The sequence below is a fragment of the Paralichthys olivaceus genome, chromosome 11, assembly GCF_024713975.1.
Source record: "Paralichthys olivaceus isolate ysfri-2021 chromosome 11, ASM2471397v2, whole genome shotgun sequence".
NCBI classification, from domain to species: Eukaryota; Metazoa; Chordata; class Actinopteri; order Pleuronectiformes; family Paralichthyidae; genus Paralichthys; species Paralichthys olivaceus.
In genome coordinates, this window is record NC_091103.1 from 22,140,740 (window position 1) to 22,161,537 (window position 20,798).

At 40.5% G+C, this 20,798-nt stretch overlaps 1 protein-coding gene across 9 annotated transcripts in view; it reads right to left on the bottom strand.

Moving 5' to 3' along the window:
- Nucleotides 1-20,798, bottom strand: part of nectin1b (nectin cell adhesion molecule 1b) — a 146,519-nt gene that overhangs the window by 9,287 nt on the left and 116,434 nt on the right. Inside the window, exons 8-10 of one of the 9 annotated variants that reach the window (XM_069533996.1) lie at nt 13,764-13,855; nt 7,027-7,128; nt 2,650-2,762 (exon numbers count right to left, since the gene is read on the bottom strand). In XM_069533996.1, coding sequence (XP_069390097.1) covers nt 2,650-2,762; nt 7,027-7,128; nt 13,764-13,855 — 307 coding nt within the window. Of the gene's footprint in view, nt 1-2,575; nt 2,763-7,026; nt 7,129-13,763; nt 13,858-20,798 lie in introns of all 9 variants that reach the window. The other 8 variants (XM_069533995.1, XM_069533993.1, XM_069533994.1 and 5 more) reach the window with 8 other exon arrangements.

The window sequence follows — 20,798 nt, forward strand, 5'->3', positions numbered from 1 at the left end:
CAAGATACTGAACATTTCGTCCTGTAAAGGACTAAGACTGGAAAAACTCAACAAAAATCTATTTACCATATGAAAACTTCACATATCAGTTGTATTAGGATTGTAATCCTGGAACATTTTGAAATTATGCAACTGATTCATCTAATCCCCTCCTATTGGCCCTCTTGTCAAAGCCATGCCCCCAAAACACGAGCATGTGTTTTCTCTGATAAGCATGAGAGGACGATTTTTCCATGATTTACTCACTAACTTCTGACGCTACTTTCAAACAACCTAACGCCTCACATACCTGATGAATGAACATTGTGAAAATGTTTAAAGATGCAAACATCACTATCATTTAATTTAAATTTGAACCCATGTTAAAAACATGTCGACATTTTGAATGACATCTACTCAAGATAACGTTCACTCTAACCATTGTTTTGAAGTAAAAAGGAAAAAAGACATTTAAGGTCAGAAGTCAGAATATATTACATCTAACTATGCATATCTCTGCCAGACTTTCAGGAGCGTCCTCCCACATGCAGCTGTCAAAGATTTAATATCAAAGATAAGTTGGGGATGTTAATGCAGAGTGTGTGCACACAGCCTCGTACTGGAGCGAAGTTAGTGTGGGAGAATATTAAACTCTGCTAATTTCCTCAGCCTTAATCACGAGGGGGGAGGCAGCAGGAGAAAGAAGCATTTGGTCTCATTGAGTTGAAAAGCTGCTCTGTATATATCCAGATTAAATTAGGGTTTTGGGTGCATTACTGGGTGAAATGTTCTGTATCCATGCAACCTAATCAACACCTATGAGACCCAAGCGTGTTTTTAAGTCATACATGGAGTAGAGATAGCAAAAATTCTTCCGGCCCAGATTTGGCCCACATCCTGCTCCTGTTTGCCAGATCTGAGCCACAAGTCGGCCATAGCAGAAGCACATGTCAACCAAAGGTGGCCTGAATTTGGTTTGTGCTATTTGGGCCATATTTTCCGTTTACCTCATGAGCCACTTTAGGTCCACATCCCAGATTACACCTTGCTGAGAGCACCGGTAAATCACAGTGAACTTGTCGTGAAGCACTCAATGTTTAAGAGGCCGTGCTTTGTATGTCCACTTTCCTCTCGACAAAAGTTCAGCAACTTCTCCGGGCACTAATTTTCTTTTTGTTTCATGAACACATCTTTAGTGGAAAAAAAACCCAAAACCTTTTGTCTTTTTTTGCCTTTTTATTTTATAATAACCAATTTTGTGATAGACTTTGTTTTACTGTGTTATTTATGTGGCTTTTAACCAAATGTTATTCATTGCTTAGTTTTATCCATTGTTTTGCATTAACTTGTTGTGTTACTGTTGTGAGCCACTAAACTAGCAAATGCAAAAGTTCCTCAGTTAAATCTGCTCATTCTGTGACTGCTCTCGATACATTTGTGTATCACACCCACAGATTCTCCAAAACTGCAAACAGCTCATTCAGGTTATACAGCTGATTAAATTTCTGCAAGGCTTATTGCGCCATAACGCATTTGATGACTACATTTAGATGAAATTGTCTTCACATGAGAAGAGAATTGCTGCTACAGTATATTTCAATAATAAACTCTTTGCCGTGCACTTCTCAACAATTGCCTCAAGAAAAACCTAGTGCAATGCCTGGAGAGTTACTTGCCTTTGTAAGTTTTATAAAAAGAACCACTCACAGTGACATGAGAATGTGTGTCCCCTTATATCCCACTTTTCTGTATGTGAATAATGAATATTATATATAAGTGGTACAGAAGACTGTATTTGTGTGTGATGGCAGGATTTCTTTCTCTCCTGTGTGGTGCAGATGAGATATCAGAGCGCCATCTTCGAGACGAGAGCGTGTTTTATGCTGCTACCAATCAGGATCGTCAAGTATGCCATAATCACTTGAGGAACCCATTTTGCATGTTTATGTCTGTTCAGGAAAACTACTTTACACTCAACATGTTCAATATTTTTTATCGGCTTTGTTGTAGAAAAACAGTGATTTAAAATACCCTACAGCACAGTTACATCCTGTTTAATATTATTCGAAATGCAAATGCATGGATAACGATTCACCATTCCACTGAGATGTTCATGCAAAAGACTCATGCAGTTAAATCCTCCATGTTATTGATATAAGTGAGAAATGTTAGCTGTTTAGGGACACGCCATAGATTTTTCTAGGATCAGGATTCATGCAAATGAAGTCTAAGAGACGAGATGACGATGAAGTGTTTTAAAAGAGTATGAGTCATATTTTACATGACATTTTCTGAAAATAACAGAGCTCTTATGCGGCTGATCCTATGATCTTACGCAATAATGTGTAAGCTAGGCTCAGGTTGTGTTTTTCTTCTGTTGCGTCAAGGAACTGGATGTCTGTGTAGTATTGTGTTGAAATAATAGCCTGGAAATATATCTGCCCCAAACTTTCTGCAGAGCAGCGAGGGGGAAATCAAAAGATGGCCAAAGACTAAAGAGGGAGGTAGACATGGGAGCCACATGAAGCACAAAAAGGGAGGCTGGTGGATGTGAAGGGGGCATGAACGGAGGGAAGGAGTGCATCAGTCTGTGTACCTTGAGGCCAAAGTCTGAGGGGAAAGGCCTATAATGGCATGCGCTAGTGTGAGCTAGGCTGGATGGTTGCATACTCGACAAGGTCCCCAGGGCCAGTGAGAGCAGAGCTTCGTGGGCTGGGAGAGGAGGCCAAAGCTGCAGTATCCAGCTCCGCATACTGGACATCACAGTCCTTGTGGCCAGAGTTCTGGAGACAAGAGAGGCGAAAGGTGTGTGAGGAGTGAGGCAGCCAAAATTATGAGAGTGAGAGAGAGAGAGAGAGAGAGAAAGTGTGTGTGTGTGTGTGTGTGTGTGTGTGTATGAGAGAGAGCGAGAGAGAGAAAATCTTGACTGATGATCTGATGGTCATGGGCACATTTTTTTTCGTTTGTGAGCGGTGGTGTTAGAGAAGGAAGGCAAATAAAAATGTGTTAGCATGGAACATAAAATGTCAGATTAAGACTGAGGCTACATCCATTCCAGTACATTTTCATTTGAGAAAGGCGATTTTAAACCCAAATGATTTCAGCCCACATGAGCGTTTTGGCTCTGTATCAGTTTTTACATGCCTGAACATGCACACGAGGACTCACATATACTGGAATTGTATATGTGAGTCCTTGATGCATTTTCAAACGAGCACATATAGTGTAAGGATGTAGCCTTACTGTGACAAACAAAAAAACATGGAGATGTAGCACAGAAAATCATCAGACAGACAGAAATGTATAATTATAAGACCATAAACAAAAAGTTAGACATGGAGAAGGACTCACACTTTGTTTGCATGCACATTGAGTTCAGTTACAGGATTTTCTTCTCTTTCTGTTGCTCAACTTAAGACACCAAACACATATTAGACATGTGTTGTAACTATAATACTTGGATTGAGGTAAACTCATGTCCACACAGTCTTTCAAATGATTAAATCTGTGAGGACAGTCATTTATGTGCTCACGTGAATGCACTGATTGTGGCTGTAACCACAGTGACTCCAGACATGGAGGCATTTACACAACCAACCGTAACCATGTCCATGGAGCCGCTGCAGTGTGCATGTAAACGCAGACAAAGACCTTCATTCAACCAGCATCTGACCACTGTGCACAAACACAAGTCCGATGATTGACTGACCGATTGACTCGATGGGCAATTGGCCAAGTGGATGATTGAGTAAATGACCTTAATGGGATAATCAATACATGACAATGAAAGCTTGCAGCACAGTTTTTCCATTTTCAAAAAAACCAAAAAACTAGGGCAGAGATGATGGAGACTTAAAGACACTGACACACAGGAACATGTAGGAGATACATTAAAATGTATTTAATAAGAGACAACAAGGTAACAAGAGCACATTCAATGAGGTTTTGATTTCCTCAGCCCTTCTCTGATAAGGTTTTTAATGTAGTGACAGCGCTGACAAATTGTTTGTTCACTGAAACTGACCTGAAATGGATGTTAAAGATGGAATAACGTGTCATTTTATGAAAAGCAAAATAAAGTGGCTCTCTCAGAGGAGGTGAGAAACAAGTGTGAATCCCAGAGCACGGATGTATTAAGGACAAAACTAAAATTACACACGATGACAGGAATCAAAGATAACCGGCAAATCTATGATTTCGCTGCCCACATTACGTGGAGTAAAAACTCCTGGATGGCTTTTTCTTTCTGCTGCATAATGATTTTTTTTTTCTATTCCTGGAGCAGAAACGGCTGCATGAGAAGTGCTTGGATCAGATGGTGGAGCCTCTCCTTTTTAGTCCGCCTGCTTTAATGAAATCAGTGGAGCAAAAGAGTGTTATGACGAAGTCAATGCAAAGCAGAGCGGTTAGCTCCCTACACGGCGTCTTAGGATGGATGTTAACGGGGAGTGTGAGGGAGGAGATGCGATGGCGTAATACCTGTTGTCCACAAACTGCATCAGTGTACCCTATTTCTATCTGAGAAAGGATTACACAGAAATGATTGAAGCTTTCACAGAATTTCACATTAATAATTTAAAATCTACTGCGCAATCTCTCCACCGTTGCACATTGCTCTACCTCTCACACTCTGCACTCGCTGGATATTTAAATATCTGGAATATTTGTCATGACCAGTGTGCAATCAGGGGGAAAATTACAGCCACATCGCATTCAAAATTGGCAGATAGTGTTTTGCCCCAAGAGAATCATGATTAGTAACACTTGATGCTGAGCAGTCAATGCATGTCTCTCACAAATAGTGTTTTGCAAACCTCAGTGGTGCTCCATTCATCTTTAGAGCAGCACTAAACTCCAATTTAAGTGGAATGTTATCAGAGATAAGAAATGAATCTAAAGAAAATCAATCCTGTGTCCTAGGATTATCAGAATTAAACATCTGGTTCCTTTAAGCAGAGAATTGAAGATGATAGTTTAATATCCTTGAATAACTATGCAGAAAACAAAAATCTATTTGTCCAGGGAAAAGGAGTGCTAGTGATTGAGGTATCGAGTTTGAGGAGAGAAAAGGAGTTATTTAAAAAGGACACATAAATGCAAAGCAACAGTTTTAAAGCAGCTTGGCAGGCAGGCTAATATATGAAACACAAGTATGCATGTACGTTTATAAAGAGCGTCAGTGATGGAGCATAGTTTCCATCTTAGGTGATGTTCAGCCCGAGTTGTGCATCAACTTCACATTTGAGCAACATTAGCTTTGCTAAACACAGCAGGCAGCAATTAACATTCCAGTTACTCAGCAGACAAGAATGTCAGAGGAAAATAAAATGCACTGTAATGTCCGTCCTGTACACGGACAAAACAACTCAATTAATTTTAAAACCTACGTGCACTGTTCATGTAATTCACCTAAGGACAAATCGGTTGAAATATCTATTTTTCTTATTGTCAACAAGTCCAATGTAAAGAAGACATCCAAACAATGTGCGATAGTTTCTCAGTATAATCTGACCTCGTGAGCGGCACATGTGCATCACGGAACGTCTTCTTTATCATTTTGGCGGCACCACTGACCACTGCATGAGCCGCCTGCATCTTCCAGAGTCGGGGTCTCGCCTATTTTCTCCATGTGCAGTTATCAGCATAACACATTATCTTACATAACAAGGTGAAGACCCTTACGACCTTCACCACAGTTTCAGTGTCTGTTGAATATGTCACAGCATAAATATTGGAAAGACTTCCTCTGTTTCAAAGTAAAAGCACTCTGGCGTTTCTACTGACTGAATCCATTCATTTGTTTTAACAAGGTTTTTATTGTTATAGCCGAACCAGAAGATTCACAGCTCCACATTGTAAAGTCCTGGCATTTAGTTGAGTACATAAACTTACTGTTATTCAAGAAAATAAGGTAGTTAACAACTCACCTATCAGCTCTGCAGCAGACACACTTCCTGCCGTCACACACTGCACATGCACCCAGTACAAGCAAGGGCGTTGGAGAACTGACTACACTCTGCAAGTACTTTTCAGTACTTGTTCAGAAAACAAGTTTTACTTGTCTATTTATCAGTACTTTTACATAGGTAAAATGTTTTATTACTTGAGTACAAGCTTAAAACAAAATATAAGTGAGTAATAAAGTAATAAATGCGTCCACATGTGCTGTGGATCCACACAAAGACAGAAAGCAAAAGATAAACATGAGAGTAAGTTCTGACTTGGTTATTTAAGACTTTGTATGAGGTTTGATTGCAAATGCATGAATCCAGATCCACACCCTTGTGATGTTGTTGTTTGTTTGCATCAGCACAGACAACAGGAGACTTCTGACCTTCAACAGCAAAGCAAGTAGCAACAATAATATTAATATAGAGCTCTTGTTTGTTATTCTATGGCAGACAATTAACAGTGAGACACATTTGTCTTTTCTGCTTGTGCACACACAATACACACACACACAACACATACACAACACACACACGTCGTCCAAAAGTCCAAAAGACTTTTTATTTTCTTTAACTCAAAGCCGAGACTCCAGCCAAATCGAGCAAAGCCCCAAACACACTTGAGCATCTGCGCCACTGAGGGAGGCTCACCACAGTTTAGCTGAGGCATCTGATAACAAGGCAAACACTTCACAGTCAATACACAGGGGCGTCGATGAACTGAGGAGCATCATGCTGCAAGTTTGCTGCACAGAGTTGCCATGCAAACACATGAGTAATTACAACGGTTTGGAGGAAGCGGACAGGAGGTGAGGCCGAGGGCAGAGTGGGTGGTGAGTGTATGGGTCAGGGCATGACACACGCACACACACACACGTTCAACAACACACTAGCACAGACGAATCAGTTATGTCAAAACATCCTCAGCCACATACAGGAAGCATCACAGCACCGCATTGCAAATCTAAATCAATTCTCAAAAAGCTTCAAGCAGCGAGTTCAGCCTTTCACCGGCAAATACAACCAGCCAGAGGTGGCGGCTGCTGGTGACCCCGTCACAGGGACGCTACAACTACCTGCTCGTGGCATCGCTACTCACCGCTTTATCGGTGAAGGGGGTCGACTCAGAGGGCGCCATGTCGTAATAAGGAGGCTGAAGAGGAAGCTTCTGCATTTCCTCATCCTTGTCGAGATGAACCACCTACAGGAGACACACAGAGCTCAGCAAGACTCATTTTTCAGACAGGAACTCTGGAAACTGTCCAGACTTTCTCCAGAGATTGACTATCACATATATGGAGAAGCAGCAGGAGATGCTGTGCGTGAGATTCACTAAGATAGAGCTAGAGAGAGGTATTTGCTGTGTTTTTACTTTTTTCAGTTTTGTGTCTGTCGCATGTTTTACCTCTTTAACACCAATATTAGTTGTTTTTTAGCAGGTTTACCTTCTAACGAAATGCTGGTGAGTCGTGTTGGAATGTGTGAAAACATGAGAAGCTCTCTCAGCTCACTGTCTCGCCAGTGTACTTTCAACAAACAAAGAAAAAACTTGCTGTTGCCCAATGATGTAAAAACAATAAGGTACACAAAACGTCCATGGCTTATTACGTGCCCACGCGTGGAAGTTCAGTGTGCATCAAAAATTGCACAAAAAAAAGTGCAGTGTCAGCATCTAAAATATCAAAATAAAAACAAATTAGCATCTCATGTTTCTATCACTGCTGATCGGAGTCAGGGCTGAGAAAAAAACAGAAGCCAAACGAAAGTGGGATGTTAACCAGTGAAATGTTTGAGATATAACGCACCTATTCTCTCACAGTCAATCCTGTAGATATTATAAATTATAAATTCCTCCAAACAACTGTTTTATATACATATACATATATATATATATATATATATATATATGCACTCACTTGGACATTAACCAGAGCAGAAAAAACTTCAGAGATTGTCCTAAGCAACTAAAATGGCCTCACATACAGCCTCTGCAGATAATTTCAGAATTATCAGAGTTCAGTGCTCGTCTGTCAGCTGACAGTAGAAAAAACACCACAGATCTGTTTATACAGTTTATTCTGCACTACGGTTCTGGCCGAGATTAATTTGCTACTCTGGCCCATCACTGACAACACTTCCTTTGTTGCATATACTTTAAGCTATAAAAACGTCAGCAGCAGAATGTTAGGTTCAAAGTTTTTTGACATCATTTGCTCACAAATGAGATGTAAAATCTGACAGACAGCAGTTTGAACTTTGTCTGCTGAACTCTGTTTGCATCAAAGACACTTTGTCTAATTAATCGCGGCCACATCAGTCAAAGGTGATGATGTAAACGTCTGAAATGAAGCCGAGCGGAAATGCTACAAAGCTAAAGTGCAAGAGACGAGGCAGCGGCTGAAGCGAAAGAGGAGCGGGGAACTGTTGGGAAGGTTACACGTGATTACAGAACAGATTAATTACAGCTCAGCAAACACATATTGTCAACATGTGGACGAAGCTCATTGAGATCATCTTTATAAGATTCTGTCTGAATCAACTAAGGACTCACACTCGTCTTTTTACAAGACAAACACAGCATGAAACAAAACCCTTTAACAGCCTCACAAACTGGGCTCCCTGTCTGGATGTAAAAATCCCAGTTTGGTGTTTACACGTCCTTTTAATAGTTTGATGTTGCTGAAGTGAAGTATTTAAATTCATCCCAGAGCAAAGATGCCTTTGAATGGAGACTTTCTACAACTGTGCCTTGGCTTTGTCACATTTCCAGAGGAATATCTCAGTGTTTTGAGGATTTGGAAACCAGACCCCCTGATAGATGTAGAAAATTTAAATTTAAAAAGAGCCTTTTATGTGTCAAATGCTTTTCTTTTTTATTTACTCTCTGAAGAAAACTAAGCGATGTGCTTATAAAAGATACAGAGGCTTCTATTTCACTTAAAAACATCTATAAAATGTGGAACATTACAACAATCAGGGGTCTAAAAAAAGTCCTATTTGTTGAGGTTAATGTTCAGAGACGACAGGATGATGTTGCCTTTTTGCTCTGAAAACAGCTTTTCAATAACAGTAGCCTGAATTTCATAATTGCATAAAGCCTCACTTTGTATAAATTTTTACCTAGCACCGATAAAGATGTTATTCCTGCAGTAATAGTAGAAGGATGTTTAAAGAATCATTTATTTTAGAATAGAGCAGGAAATGAAGTGTGAAGACGATGGAGCCGGTCCCATTTGCTTTTATACACGTGTATCTCACAATAACACAAGTCGCACCCTGAAAGTACATTTACACTGTTTGTGCGGCCCGTCCCTTTGTGTGCTTCAGTTTAACTAATCAAAACTCTGCCAAATGCTCTTTGATCCCCATTTTTCTCACCCTTTAAAAAATAGCTGTTGCATACCAGTCAGTGTGCACTTGGTTCATGTGAGCGTTTCCATTCATATTACATCAAACGGCAGAGAATTTAATGGCTGAGCGGTTGAACGGCGAGCGGAGCACCAGACTTCATATGTAATTAGCTGGAGGAAGCGTTTGTTCGGAACATAAAGACATCAGCCTCCTGGATGCTTGTCGTCTGTTTGGCTCTCCGAGTCCGTCTCACGGCAACATACACTGATTGTTTGTGATGTAGCGAGCGAAGATGTTTATATTTCGGCTACGTTGCCAGTTTTGCTTTGTGCATTGGGTGATGATAAAACTGCTGTGCTGCCAATTTCTACAGGCCAGTCAAGACCCCCAGCAACCGATCCTGAAATAGAGCTGCTACATCCAACTTTTTCAGCCTCCAGTTTCAATATTGGGATACTTCACTGCCATTTCCTCCCTCTCTCTTTCTCTCTCTGTATTTGTGCCTCAATCCAAACCCTTCCCAAAACTGTCTTTTCTCTGGCGTTCATGGTGTTTTGGACTGAGCTTAGCTTAGGATGTTGCAGCCACAGGAAATGAAACGAGTCAGAAAACCGTCAGAAAATAACATTTTGCCTTTTTCTTGTTACACCTAAATTAGACACTAACGATTTATTGTTGTTTCTGTTTCTTCATTGAAATAAAAACATTATTCCATGTTTACGTGATTTATTTTATTTTGTAATCTTTATATCTCTAGTTTTGTATTTAAATGTTTTACTTTTGCGCTGTTTTCATCTGCTGTTCCATCATTTTACAGACGATGTTACTCTAATGCACATTTTGTATAGCTTCAGTTATTCATCATTAAATCTGTATTTATGTATATAAATATATATATATATAGACTTACATTTGAAATGCAATTCTCCAGAGTGTTCAAACACCTCCGGTACTGTGATGTTTGTGTCTCCTAAATCTTCCAAATAGAAAAGATTTAAGAATAAAATTGGGGAAGTCAACCCGCAGCAGTTACATTGAACAATAAAATAGAAGTGTGTTGTTATTATTATAACAAATGGCCTGGCGGCTCAACAGATGCCGATTATCTCAGTGTCATTTCAAGACACAGCTCATCAAGATGATTGACAGGCAGGAAGTTGTCTCGATGAAGGAAGGTAGGCGGAACTAAAGACCCCGCCGCCCTCATCTTCCCCTCCCTGCTCTCTGATTTAAGTTGTAGCTCCGATTGTTTTCTTGCTTTGGTTCATTGGAACCTGCTCTGCAGTTTAAAACTCATTTAAAACATGAGGTGCAGCTACATCATGACCTGCTACACAGAGTGAATACTGATACTGAGACACCTGAGGCTGGAGCCTTCAACATGTTTTGGTCTGTTCATTCACGTATGATAATACTAATCATGTGTAATATTACTGTTTGTTCCATCAAATTATGTTAAATATCATGTGCAATATCCCAAATTACTGCATTTACTTGGTTTACACTTTATATTTTTATTTTCACTTATATTTTGAGACTTAATACTAGCTTCATTCTCTGTATTATATTATTATATATTATAATACTGCAATCTTGGTACAGGCTTACTTGGTACAGCAATAAAGCTCAACACATTAAATCCTGTAAAGTGACAGTTGCTGGCTCATCTTCCCACTAATCACCAGAGAGTCGGATGTTAGGTGCTGTTCTCTGGTGCTTGTGTAGGCGGGAGAGCACATTACTTTCCCCTCTCTCCATTACTTTCCCTGCACAGACGTCCAGCAGTTTGACCTTGAAGCGATAAAGACCATCATAAAGTTGCTTTTAAAATCTCAGTAGTGCTGATACACGGTGGCCAAATCGATGGTTTGGATGAACCTTTAATTATTCACATTCTAATAATTCTTTTTTTTTGGAATGAGCTGTTATTAAGTTCCGCACTAAAGGTCTGAGGATGCTCGCTGCGACCTCTGGACACACACACACCTTCCACAACCTTTGATGTGTTCATTTGGTTCTTATGAAAGTTTCCATTCTTCTTCTAAACTGTGGTCTGAGCTGTGGACAAAACAACAGCAATCACATTATAGTGACATACTGTGTTTTCATGCATGTCTGACCGCCAGCTGATTTAAAATATTGTTCCCACAGATCCAGTCATCAAGGGAGCCGGGGCAGAGTCGGGAGAAAATGAGATTTCAGATTTCCATCGGGACTTGGGAATATTTGTTTTGACCCACGGCAAATCAAGTTTGAGGTTGTGTTGCACACAAGTAACGCAGCTTTGTTAACTCCACTGTGAAGAGCTGCATGTCTGCTCTGACCATAGTCTGCAAACAAAGATGGACAACTCGAAAAGTGAAGCGAATCACCTTGATCACCCCCTGGTGACTGGCTGCACTATATGTCACAAACCCTGCCTCCTCCATGTTAGTGGGTAGAACATTTACTGACCTAAAAAAGTCAAGGTAAACGTTGAATACACTTTTCCAAAGATCATTTCTGTCATTTTCAGGTAAATTGCCATCACATGATGTTTGATCAAGTGCTCATTTATTAAATGAAGATAAGATAAGATAAAACTTTAGTGATCCACAGACCAGGGAAATTCAGTTGTTACAGCAACAGGCAGGTCAGAATAAGACAACAGAATAAAAAATATTGAAAAGCAATGAGCAATGTTAACTGCGAACATTAGGTAGTAGACACTAATCTTTAGTATGTATTTTTTTTGGCAGCTAGTATTCAACAAATCAATATACTTCATTTTGTTGTGCAGAAAACTATGTAATGTGCTCCCTATGCAAAACTGCAAATTTATGAAGACACTGCTCATGGAATGTTGCAGAGTCATGACATTGTCGAGTCACGTCACTTCTCCACTTAAACACATTAACACGATACATCTTCAAAATCTAAATTGATGAGGTCTGCCCCAGAACTTCCAGCATCAGGGATCAAACTCTGCTGTGCCTCTGCTTTTTGCCTCTTCAGCCCAGATCAGTGATCTGAGGAAATTGCTACGGCGGAATAATTCTCCCTCACTAATCCACTCAATGTTGACATTTCAGTTTGTCTCTGATTAATAACAAAGCTGCTCGTTCAAGTTATGAAATCATATCTCCTGCTTGAAAAAACAATAACACACTGCTGAGAAGGTGTTTATGAAAGTCAAATGGTTTTTATATCTATTCCACTCATCTCATCCAAATTTAAGATACTGAATTAATACAATATACCTTTATAGACCTATGATGCATAGAACCTATGGGAGATCACAGTTGTATGAAACACCACCTACATACACTATTCAAACCATAGACATTAAATCTGCTTCCCAGCATTATTATGATTATTCTTACAATTATTCTTACTGCTATTATTTATTATTAGCATTGATGTTATAATTATCATTATGTGCCACTGTCATTGTGCTGTTATTATTAGAAACATTACTACTTCTATGAGTATTACAATAATTATTGTCATTATAAAAAACTGTGAGTACATTAACAAAACTGTTCATAGTCTCTCCTCTCTATTTCCTCCCCCTCATTCGCTGCTCGCCCCCATTTCTCTCAACTCAACCCAACCGATCGAGGCAGACGAGCGACCACTCTGAGTCTGGTTCTGTCCGAGGTTTCTGACTTGTTTCTTTCTCTACTGTTGCCAAATGCATTCACACAGTGGGAACTGTTGGGTTTCTCTCTGTGATATTGCAAGGTCTGGACCTTACTGTATAAAATGTATATTGTGACTTGGCAAGATCCAGATAAAGTTAAATAGAACTAATTTGAATATGATGAATTAATTGTACTGCAACCTCGGAGCCCATTGGCCATGTAATGATGACGAATTAGCCTTTTGGGGCAATAGCCAAGGCAGCAGAAAACAAGCAGTGATACTTTTGATTGTTGTTTTAGGTCCACACCATATTTTGGCTAATCTCTATTAACAACTATCTTCATATGAATGATATCTGAGGATTTTTGGTCACTGTGTTCTGCCTCCTCTGCACATGAACTGTTAACCTGCTGGTGACCCTGCTCAAGTGTGATTGGTCAGACAGGAAACCAGAAGTTTTCAGCCTAATAATCTTGTCCCTTGTGCATATATTCACATTATAGGGATTAATTGTTCTGTAAGTGGATTGCTGGAATCAAGTCCACAGAGACACAAGTAAAACACTCAGTTATACTCAGTAAATGTGTTAATTGTTATTCCACCTCAGCCATAAATATAATTTGCACACCCAGCAAGTCCAACTGATATAATCGAGAGCGATGTATTTTTTCTAACAGGGCTTATGAATACATTTTATTATATTTGTGCTTGAATTGGAAACATTTCACTTAAACCTTGGAGACAGATTGACAGAAATTTGATGTAGGATTCTGGGGGAGATTTCAGAATTTGTGCCTGTTCCGCCCGAGTGGATCAGAAAAAGAGACGAGGAGGACGACAAGGAGGAAGGATCTCTCTTACCTGGATGTCGTCGGATGTCAAGTGTCCCTTCATGTCGCTGTTCTTCTTTTTGGGCGGAGGAGGGGCCGGCTTGTGGGCGGGTGGGAGGTCTGTCCTGTTAAGAGAGCGAAAAGATAACATGACACTCAGCACAGTCAGGGATCGTCACTCTCTACGTCCCTCACCTTCTACAGCACTCTAATGAGAAGACCTGCCTGCACTTGCCTTTTTCACTCTTTCCTCGGATTTTGATAGATCTCGTGTCGGAGGCTTTGTTGCGGCGGCAGCCATTCCCCCTGCCCTTTCAAAGGCTCTCGCTGGAGAGACACTGTGCTAATGAGAGTGGGCTGTAATTGGACACTGAGGTGAGGGGATGGGGATGGAGGGGGTATAGGGGGCAGGGAGAAGGGCATGTGTGAGTCAGGTCCTCAGAGTGGATCGAGCCTCATCCGGAGTGCCACGTGGACAAACACCCTGCCGACTGCGAAGCCACTGTTTGTGAGACATGGTGACTCAGAATGATCAGCAGGCAGCTCCTGCTCTCCACCTTTCCCCCAGGACTAACATCCCCTAATCCTAGTGCACTCACCCTGCCTCTCTGTTGACACACCTGGGGAAGAACAAAGCCTCAACACCTGTGCTCATTCACAAACGACTATTTCCTTCGAACCAGGGATGAAATTTTCGCTGGAGACGAGGGCCACTCCAGCACACAGTCATTGATGTGATAATAAAAAGGGAAATTAAATTGTGAACAGAAAAGACAGCGGTAATTGAAAGCTTGATGTTGAAATAGTTTGAAGTGCTAGCAGATAATTATTTCAGACAAGGAAGCAGAAGGGTTGTTGCAAAGAAAACTCCTTCCCTCAAACACGCTGGTAGTCAGATGTCATCTGCCATATTGTGACATGATATCAGCAGCGAGCATCAACAATCAAGTGGATCACAGACACTGAGCTGTGTACCTACATGCATTATCTCCAGCTCCTCCCGCATCCCGACCGCAGCGGTTTACGTCCTTATTGAATAACATGACCTTTCTGCAAGGCCAAGTCGGCGTTTTAATGTGCAGAAAATTTGTGCATGAGTGCTCCCCTTAACTCTTTCTTTCACGCTCATTATTTCCGGTCCGTATCACCTTGTCTCCAGACAGGGCTGCCGTGCCACTGCTAGATTCATGTGGCACCCTGTTCTGCCTGCCTGCAGCAGAGAGGCACAGCAAACACACACAGAGCGGCAACGTGCAGCAAACTCCCTCATCTACAGTCGCACAGTCTTCAGAGGGGTGGCATCCATTTTCTCACAGACAGATAATTATGAGTGTTGTGGAAATGCGGTTTGTGCAGGTACAGCGGCGTGCTCATTATAAAGAATTGTAATCCATTGCTGATGATGGACTATATTGTGTATTGTCGTCTGAAATCTTGCCGTGACAGCAAACAACATCATTTGCTTTCAAAAAACATACGAGGCAAAGTGTAATTCTCAGCCTGTGCATGTACGGAAACGCCCAATCACGAGTTTCCCTCAGTTTGCTGGAAAAGAAAGTTGACGACCGCCCTGTGCAGTCACCTAATTGTCATTTTGTTTAAAAAAAAGAAATGTTGCATCACTGAATATTCTATTCAATATTTACTGTTTTTTTTAAGTCACATCTTAATGTCAGGTCAGATTTATTCAAGCAGTTTATGTTTAATTCAGTATTTGTATTCAGACCCTTCTGCATTTTTAAACTTACATTTGATCCCGGAGGACCCCTGATGATTGCTTTTCATAGCATATTTTGAGAAGGAGCCTTTTTCATATAAGTAAAGGTCTCTGTATGCAGACGAGGTTTATTAAATCTGACCAAACATGAAGAAAACTCTACAAAAGAACCACTTTCCCCATCATACTTCCCTTTTCTTTATTCGATTCAGCTACTTCTGCAATCATGTTACAAACAGTGGCCTCAGGAGACCGTCGGCGGGTAGACTGTCACTGCAGGTTGACACAATAGCCAGGAAACAGAGGGAAAACTAGCATCAGTGTTTGATGACGTGCCGCGTGTGCAGAGCACAGTGTGTGCGCTCAGGCACATGTGGATTAAGATAAACATACAGCATGTGTGTGCTGCCTCACTGGTGAACAAAGGCTCTACGACTTTAAAGATGGAAAATATCATTGTGTGGCAGAAATTGATAAAAGAAGACATTATGCTTATCCAAGGTTTAATGCTTCTTTAATCTCAAAACTCTATTTATGATTTGTTAGAATTTTTTCGAGCTGAATGCGGCTCTTCTCTCTCCTTCGAGCATTGAACTGTTCATCAGCAGCACGTTTTTAAAAACAGTAGGCCACATATCTTTGACTCTTCTTACAGTAACTGGTCATTTCACTGTTTTCACATGGACATGAAAACATTAAACTCAAATCTCTGCTGAGATCGCTACAGGTCGGATGTGCCAGGAAACACGTGGTTAGATTATCCGACGGATTTAAAACAAGATAACAGCTTATCTAAATCAATTCATCAGAAGAGAAGGTGAAACTGAGAGTGAAAGCTATGAACCCTCCTTCTCTTTGTACAAAATCTGAATGAGCACAAGTACGATAGGTCAAAATTGAATCGGGAAGTCTGTAATGAATATTTAAAAGACACTTTGGTAGATTTTAAAGTTAATTTCTCTTTGTCTGGTTTGGCTAACTGTATTTTTACTGTTTTATCATTGCTGTTTTTTCCAAATCTCTCATGATCACATTGTCAGCTATCAGCAGGACGATAACGATGGATAAACCCAAGAAAGAAGACAGAAATGTTTCCCTAAAGGTTTTTTTCGAGGAGAAGCTTGACTATTGTCCTCGATACATCTCAATTTCCTGTGCAATGCATTGTGGGTAAAATGTCAACTAATAGAGCTGAGTGAGTAAACATGTCTTGCTTCTTGCCCAACAACGAATGGCAATTTACCACATTTCAAAGGTCTCCACCATAGACTGTACATAACGCTGGATGACATGTCAGCTCCAAAAAAGTGAAGCCAAACTGTTTCCATCGCCACCTGGTGGCCGGCTGCAGTATAGGTCATGCAACCAACCTCCCACTATGTTAATGGTTGGGACATGGTTTTCTCAAATATGGTTTCTGTCATTTTAGGTAGTTCTTATCACACTGATGTTTGTTCAAAGTAATTGTTTCCGCAAACTTTCATTTTAATTTGTTATTTTATGTTATAAAAACAGGGTGAGACCGACTCGTGATTGGTCGAACGTGTCTATCAACCAAACCGAGCTGCCACAGCTTCATCCCAGGATAATATTTGTGATGTTCAGCTAATTTCTGGGTAGAAGAGGAAACATTTTTTTCTACACACCTTTTTCCTCCTCTTAAGTGTAACCATATGTTCAGACCATGCAGCTTGAAATCTATTCAATATGTATAAAGGTTGTTTTCTGCTATGATGTACACTTGTGCCATATGGTGAGTGAAATATTCAGCACGTGCGTGTGTCATGCTGCATTTTCCTCCCTGATGCAACACGACCTAATTAATTCTGCACTTTGTGTTTTAAAGTTAGCGCGATCCGCCATTAGTCAGATATGATGAGGCTCATCTCGGCCTGACCACCTCATGTGCAGCACCTCAGCTGTGCAGATTCTGCGCAGACTCCCTCGGAGCTAAATGCGATGCAGGCAGCATGTGGGCGTTGGCTTTGTGAGAGGCATACACTAATGGAAGCTGACAAGCACCACAAGCCTGTGGGGAGCAGAAAGCACTGGGCAGGGAACCATAAGCTACATTGGAGTTTGCACTGTTTCCTCCTCAGACGTCCACCTTGAAGACCTCGCTCCTCCTCGCTCTGCTGGCTACAAAAGGATCAGGGCAGCTTAAGGGGAGATTTAAGGAGGATAGTGAGGAGAAAACATAACTAATCCTTAAACTGAGAAGAGTAATCTGTGACGGAAGATTTACAGCAAAGAAAATGACTTTTACAATGCACTAACAAAAAGTGACCTTTCTATTAGGAGAATTTTGCCGACAATGCGGAAGCTTTGGGGCGGCAGATAATCGGAGCGACCGCTGGCGGTTCTAAAAACGCTCTGTGTGCTGCACGTGAGAGAAAGTGAAGTGTCCCATCGCCCAGAGTCGTCTGGATTAAGAGCCGCCATATGACCACAGCCCCGCTAGTGGAAAACAACGTGAAATATTGGAGCTGATCCTCGGTGCTCCACATTGATTTCTGTTGATCGCAATCTTATTTGGCAATTTAAATGCTAATGATACTTTTAATTGCAAGATGGGATAAATGTGATTTGATCTTTAGGAGGCAATTACTTTCATGCTTTGTCTTGCTCCGATCTTTCCAAAAGGAGAACGACAATTACTTTGCAGAGATCGCCTTTTTTTTTTTTCTTCTCCTCATGAGAAAAAGAAAGAACAAAACAAGAATGAAACAAAATGACTTCTGTTTTTGTTCCTTGACAAGTTTATCAAAAACTATTTCTGTAGTCTGGGTTTTTGATTTTTTACAATTATACACACACAGCGAGTTTCCAACACCTTAGGCATTGACACTAGATTACATGCACTGCAATACAAATGAACATGATTAAACAGGTGATTGTTATAGACAGTTGTACTGCATGTATAACATTCTGTACAGAGTCACCAAGCACCATTTTTACTCATAAACAACAACAGTGGTTGATGGAAATTCACGCCCAGTACAATGACAGTCCATGTTGAGTGACCCAGAAAGACAAGAAAAGACAAACCTACTTTGGTTACAGCTGAAAGCTAAAAGGTATCCAACAAGGAATTACCGTCCATCACATTGTCAAGGTCTCCACATAGCAATGTTGAAAAGCATGGGTGACCAGTTTCGAAATGAAAGGGTACACAAACTCAAATCATTTCTCTGCAGATCACTTCTGTGCGACTGAGTATTGGGGCCATGTTGAAGAAAACTAAATTTGGAGATTTGGAGAAGAACAGTTGTAAAATTACATGAAAAAAGTTTCATAATTTCAGGGCAGTATCAGAAGATCAGCCTGGAGAATCTTTTTAAGTTATACTTAAGTACAAGTTTCACAAATAAACAAAAATACTTCTGTCTCATTAGCTCCACATTATCATCAGTACCAGGACTTGAAGATTGTGTAAGAAAGTAAGTCTATTTCAAAGACACAGACATGAAAGAGTTTGCCTCGTATGTGGAGGAAGAAATGTTTGGTAGTTGTCGACAGTCAGATTATCATTGATTATATACCTGTTGTTTTAGTTTCTCGAGAAACAATGAAATCGATCAAGATTTTGGATCCAGGAGTTGACCTACTGACTTTATTTTCATAAAATTATGACTTAGCTCTCGTAAATGTTGAATTTCTTCTCGATTACAACTTTATTCCTGTCAAATTACAACTTTATTCTTGTAGTGTCATGACTTTCTCTCGTAACATTTCGACTTTATTCTCGAAACTCAAGTCGATTTTTCTTCACCATGGCCACAATGCCTCTGCCAATGTCATCTTTCAAATTGCGCTTCAAGAGCAGATAACTTTTTTTTTTTATAACTGCAACGTCCCATTTTTTTCAGCTTGACTTCAATGTAGACTCCATCAATAATTTCAAGTGTCATTTCAGTCCTGGAAAAGCATTTCCATCCACGGAGGTGGAGGAATTTGCTCCCACGCATGAGAAAGAAATAAAAAAATGTGTTGATGCCATTTAGTGACATCGGCCTCATGACTCAACGTCCCTTTGCATCCCGCACGTGACTCCGCTCTGATATTGTGGTGAATGCGGCCGGGATGTTGGCATCAAAGTGATTTATACCAGCGAGTATCTGCAACTGTGTCAACACCAGCTGCACGTCAGGAGCACTCGCAAGTTAATTCATTTTGAGGGGGGGGGGACGGCGCCACAATTGGCAGTGCTTTTCGGCATTTTGGAGGTCATACATCACACTGGGGCAAAAGACAGAGTGATGAACACATTATTCTGAGAACATCGCTGTTGACAATGCCCATCCATTTTGATAATCAGTTGACTATTGTGCCAGTGCAGCCTCTAAAGGGCCAGTGATATATTAGGATTGACCAATTTTGAGTCACATCATGTGCTGCTTTGTGAGGGCAAACAGAGGCGTGACTGGCGGTGCAGTCAGGCATGTTATCAAATGCCCAGGCTTGATTAACAGCTCATCAACATGCAGAATTAAACAGTCTGGCTAAATGCTTCCCCTTCACCCTGACGAAAGACATTCATATAAAACTATGAATTTCTCGACATTAAAATAAACCCCACACATTCACTTGCAATGTATCTGCATTCAAATGATTAGACATTTTCAAAGTAAAAGTAAGCATTTTCTTCATGACAGGCGACAAGAAAAAAACAGAAAACAAATATTCATCTAGACAATTATAGCTCTGAGTCACATTTCACTACATTAAGCATCACATGCCGAGCTACAAGCAGGGAGCTAAGACATCAGTTGAACAGCACTGACACATCTATGACTCTTGTCATGCATATTTGACGACAATCATGCACACAAAAGAAGGGGAAAGAGCGGGGGGCGGAGGAGAGAGGTTGCACAATGTGGTCTGTTAGACATTATCGTGGAGTTTCAGCAGTTACCATCGTTACGAAAAACTGGACGAGCTCACAGATTTGTCCACGATTAACAGTTTGATATGTATGTTCAGATGTGTTCTCCGCAAATCTGATAAACTCTGAGTGGAGCCGGATATTTCATCTCAAGTCTTTTAATTAAGTTTTATCTTGGCACCGTTTTGCTTGATCTGCATCCATAGTTTATCAAAGTGCTTTGACTCGACGTGATCGAGCGTTTGTCACGCACATAATTAAATCATCATATGATAAAACAAATATGTTTGCATGAATTTCACTTAAACCTTTGAATTTTTTGAATGCAAAAGAAAAACTAAGTAAATATCTTTTAATTCCAAGTTGTTGTTATGAGTGTCTATTGCATGATCGTGTGGACGAGCGTTCGCTGCCATCAGTGCTCACAATGGTGTGCTCAAGTATGTCACTTGCAGGCCACCGTT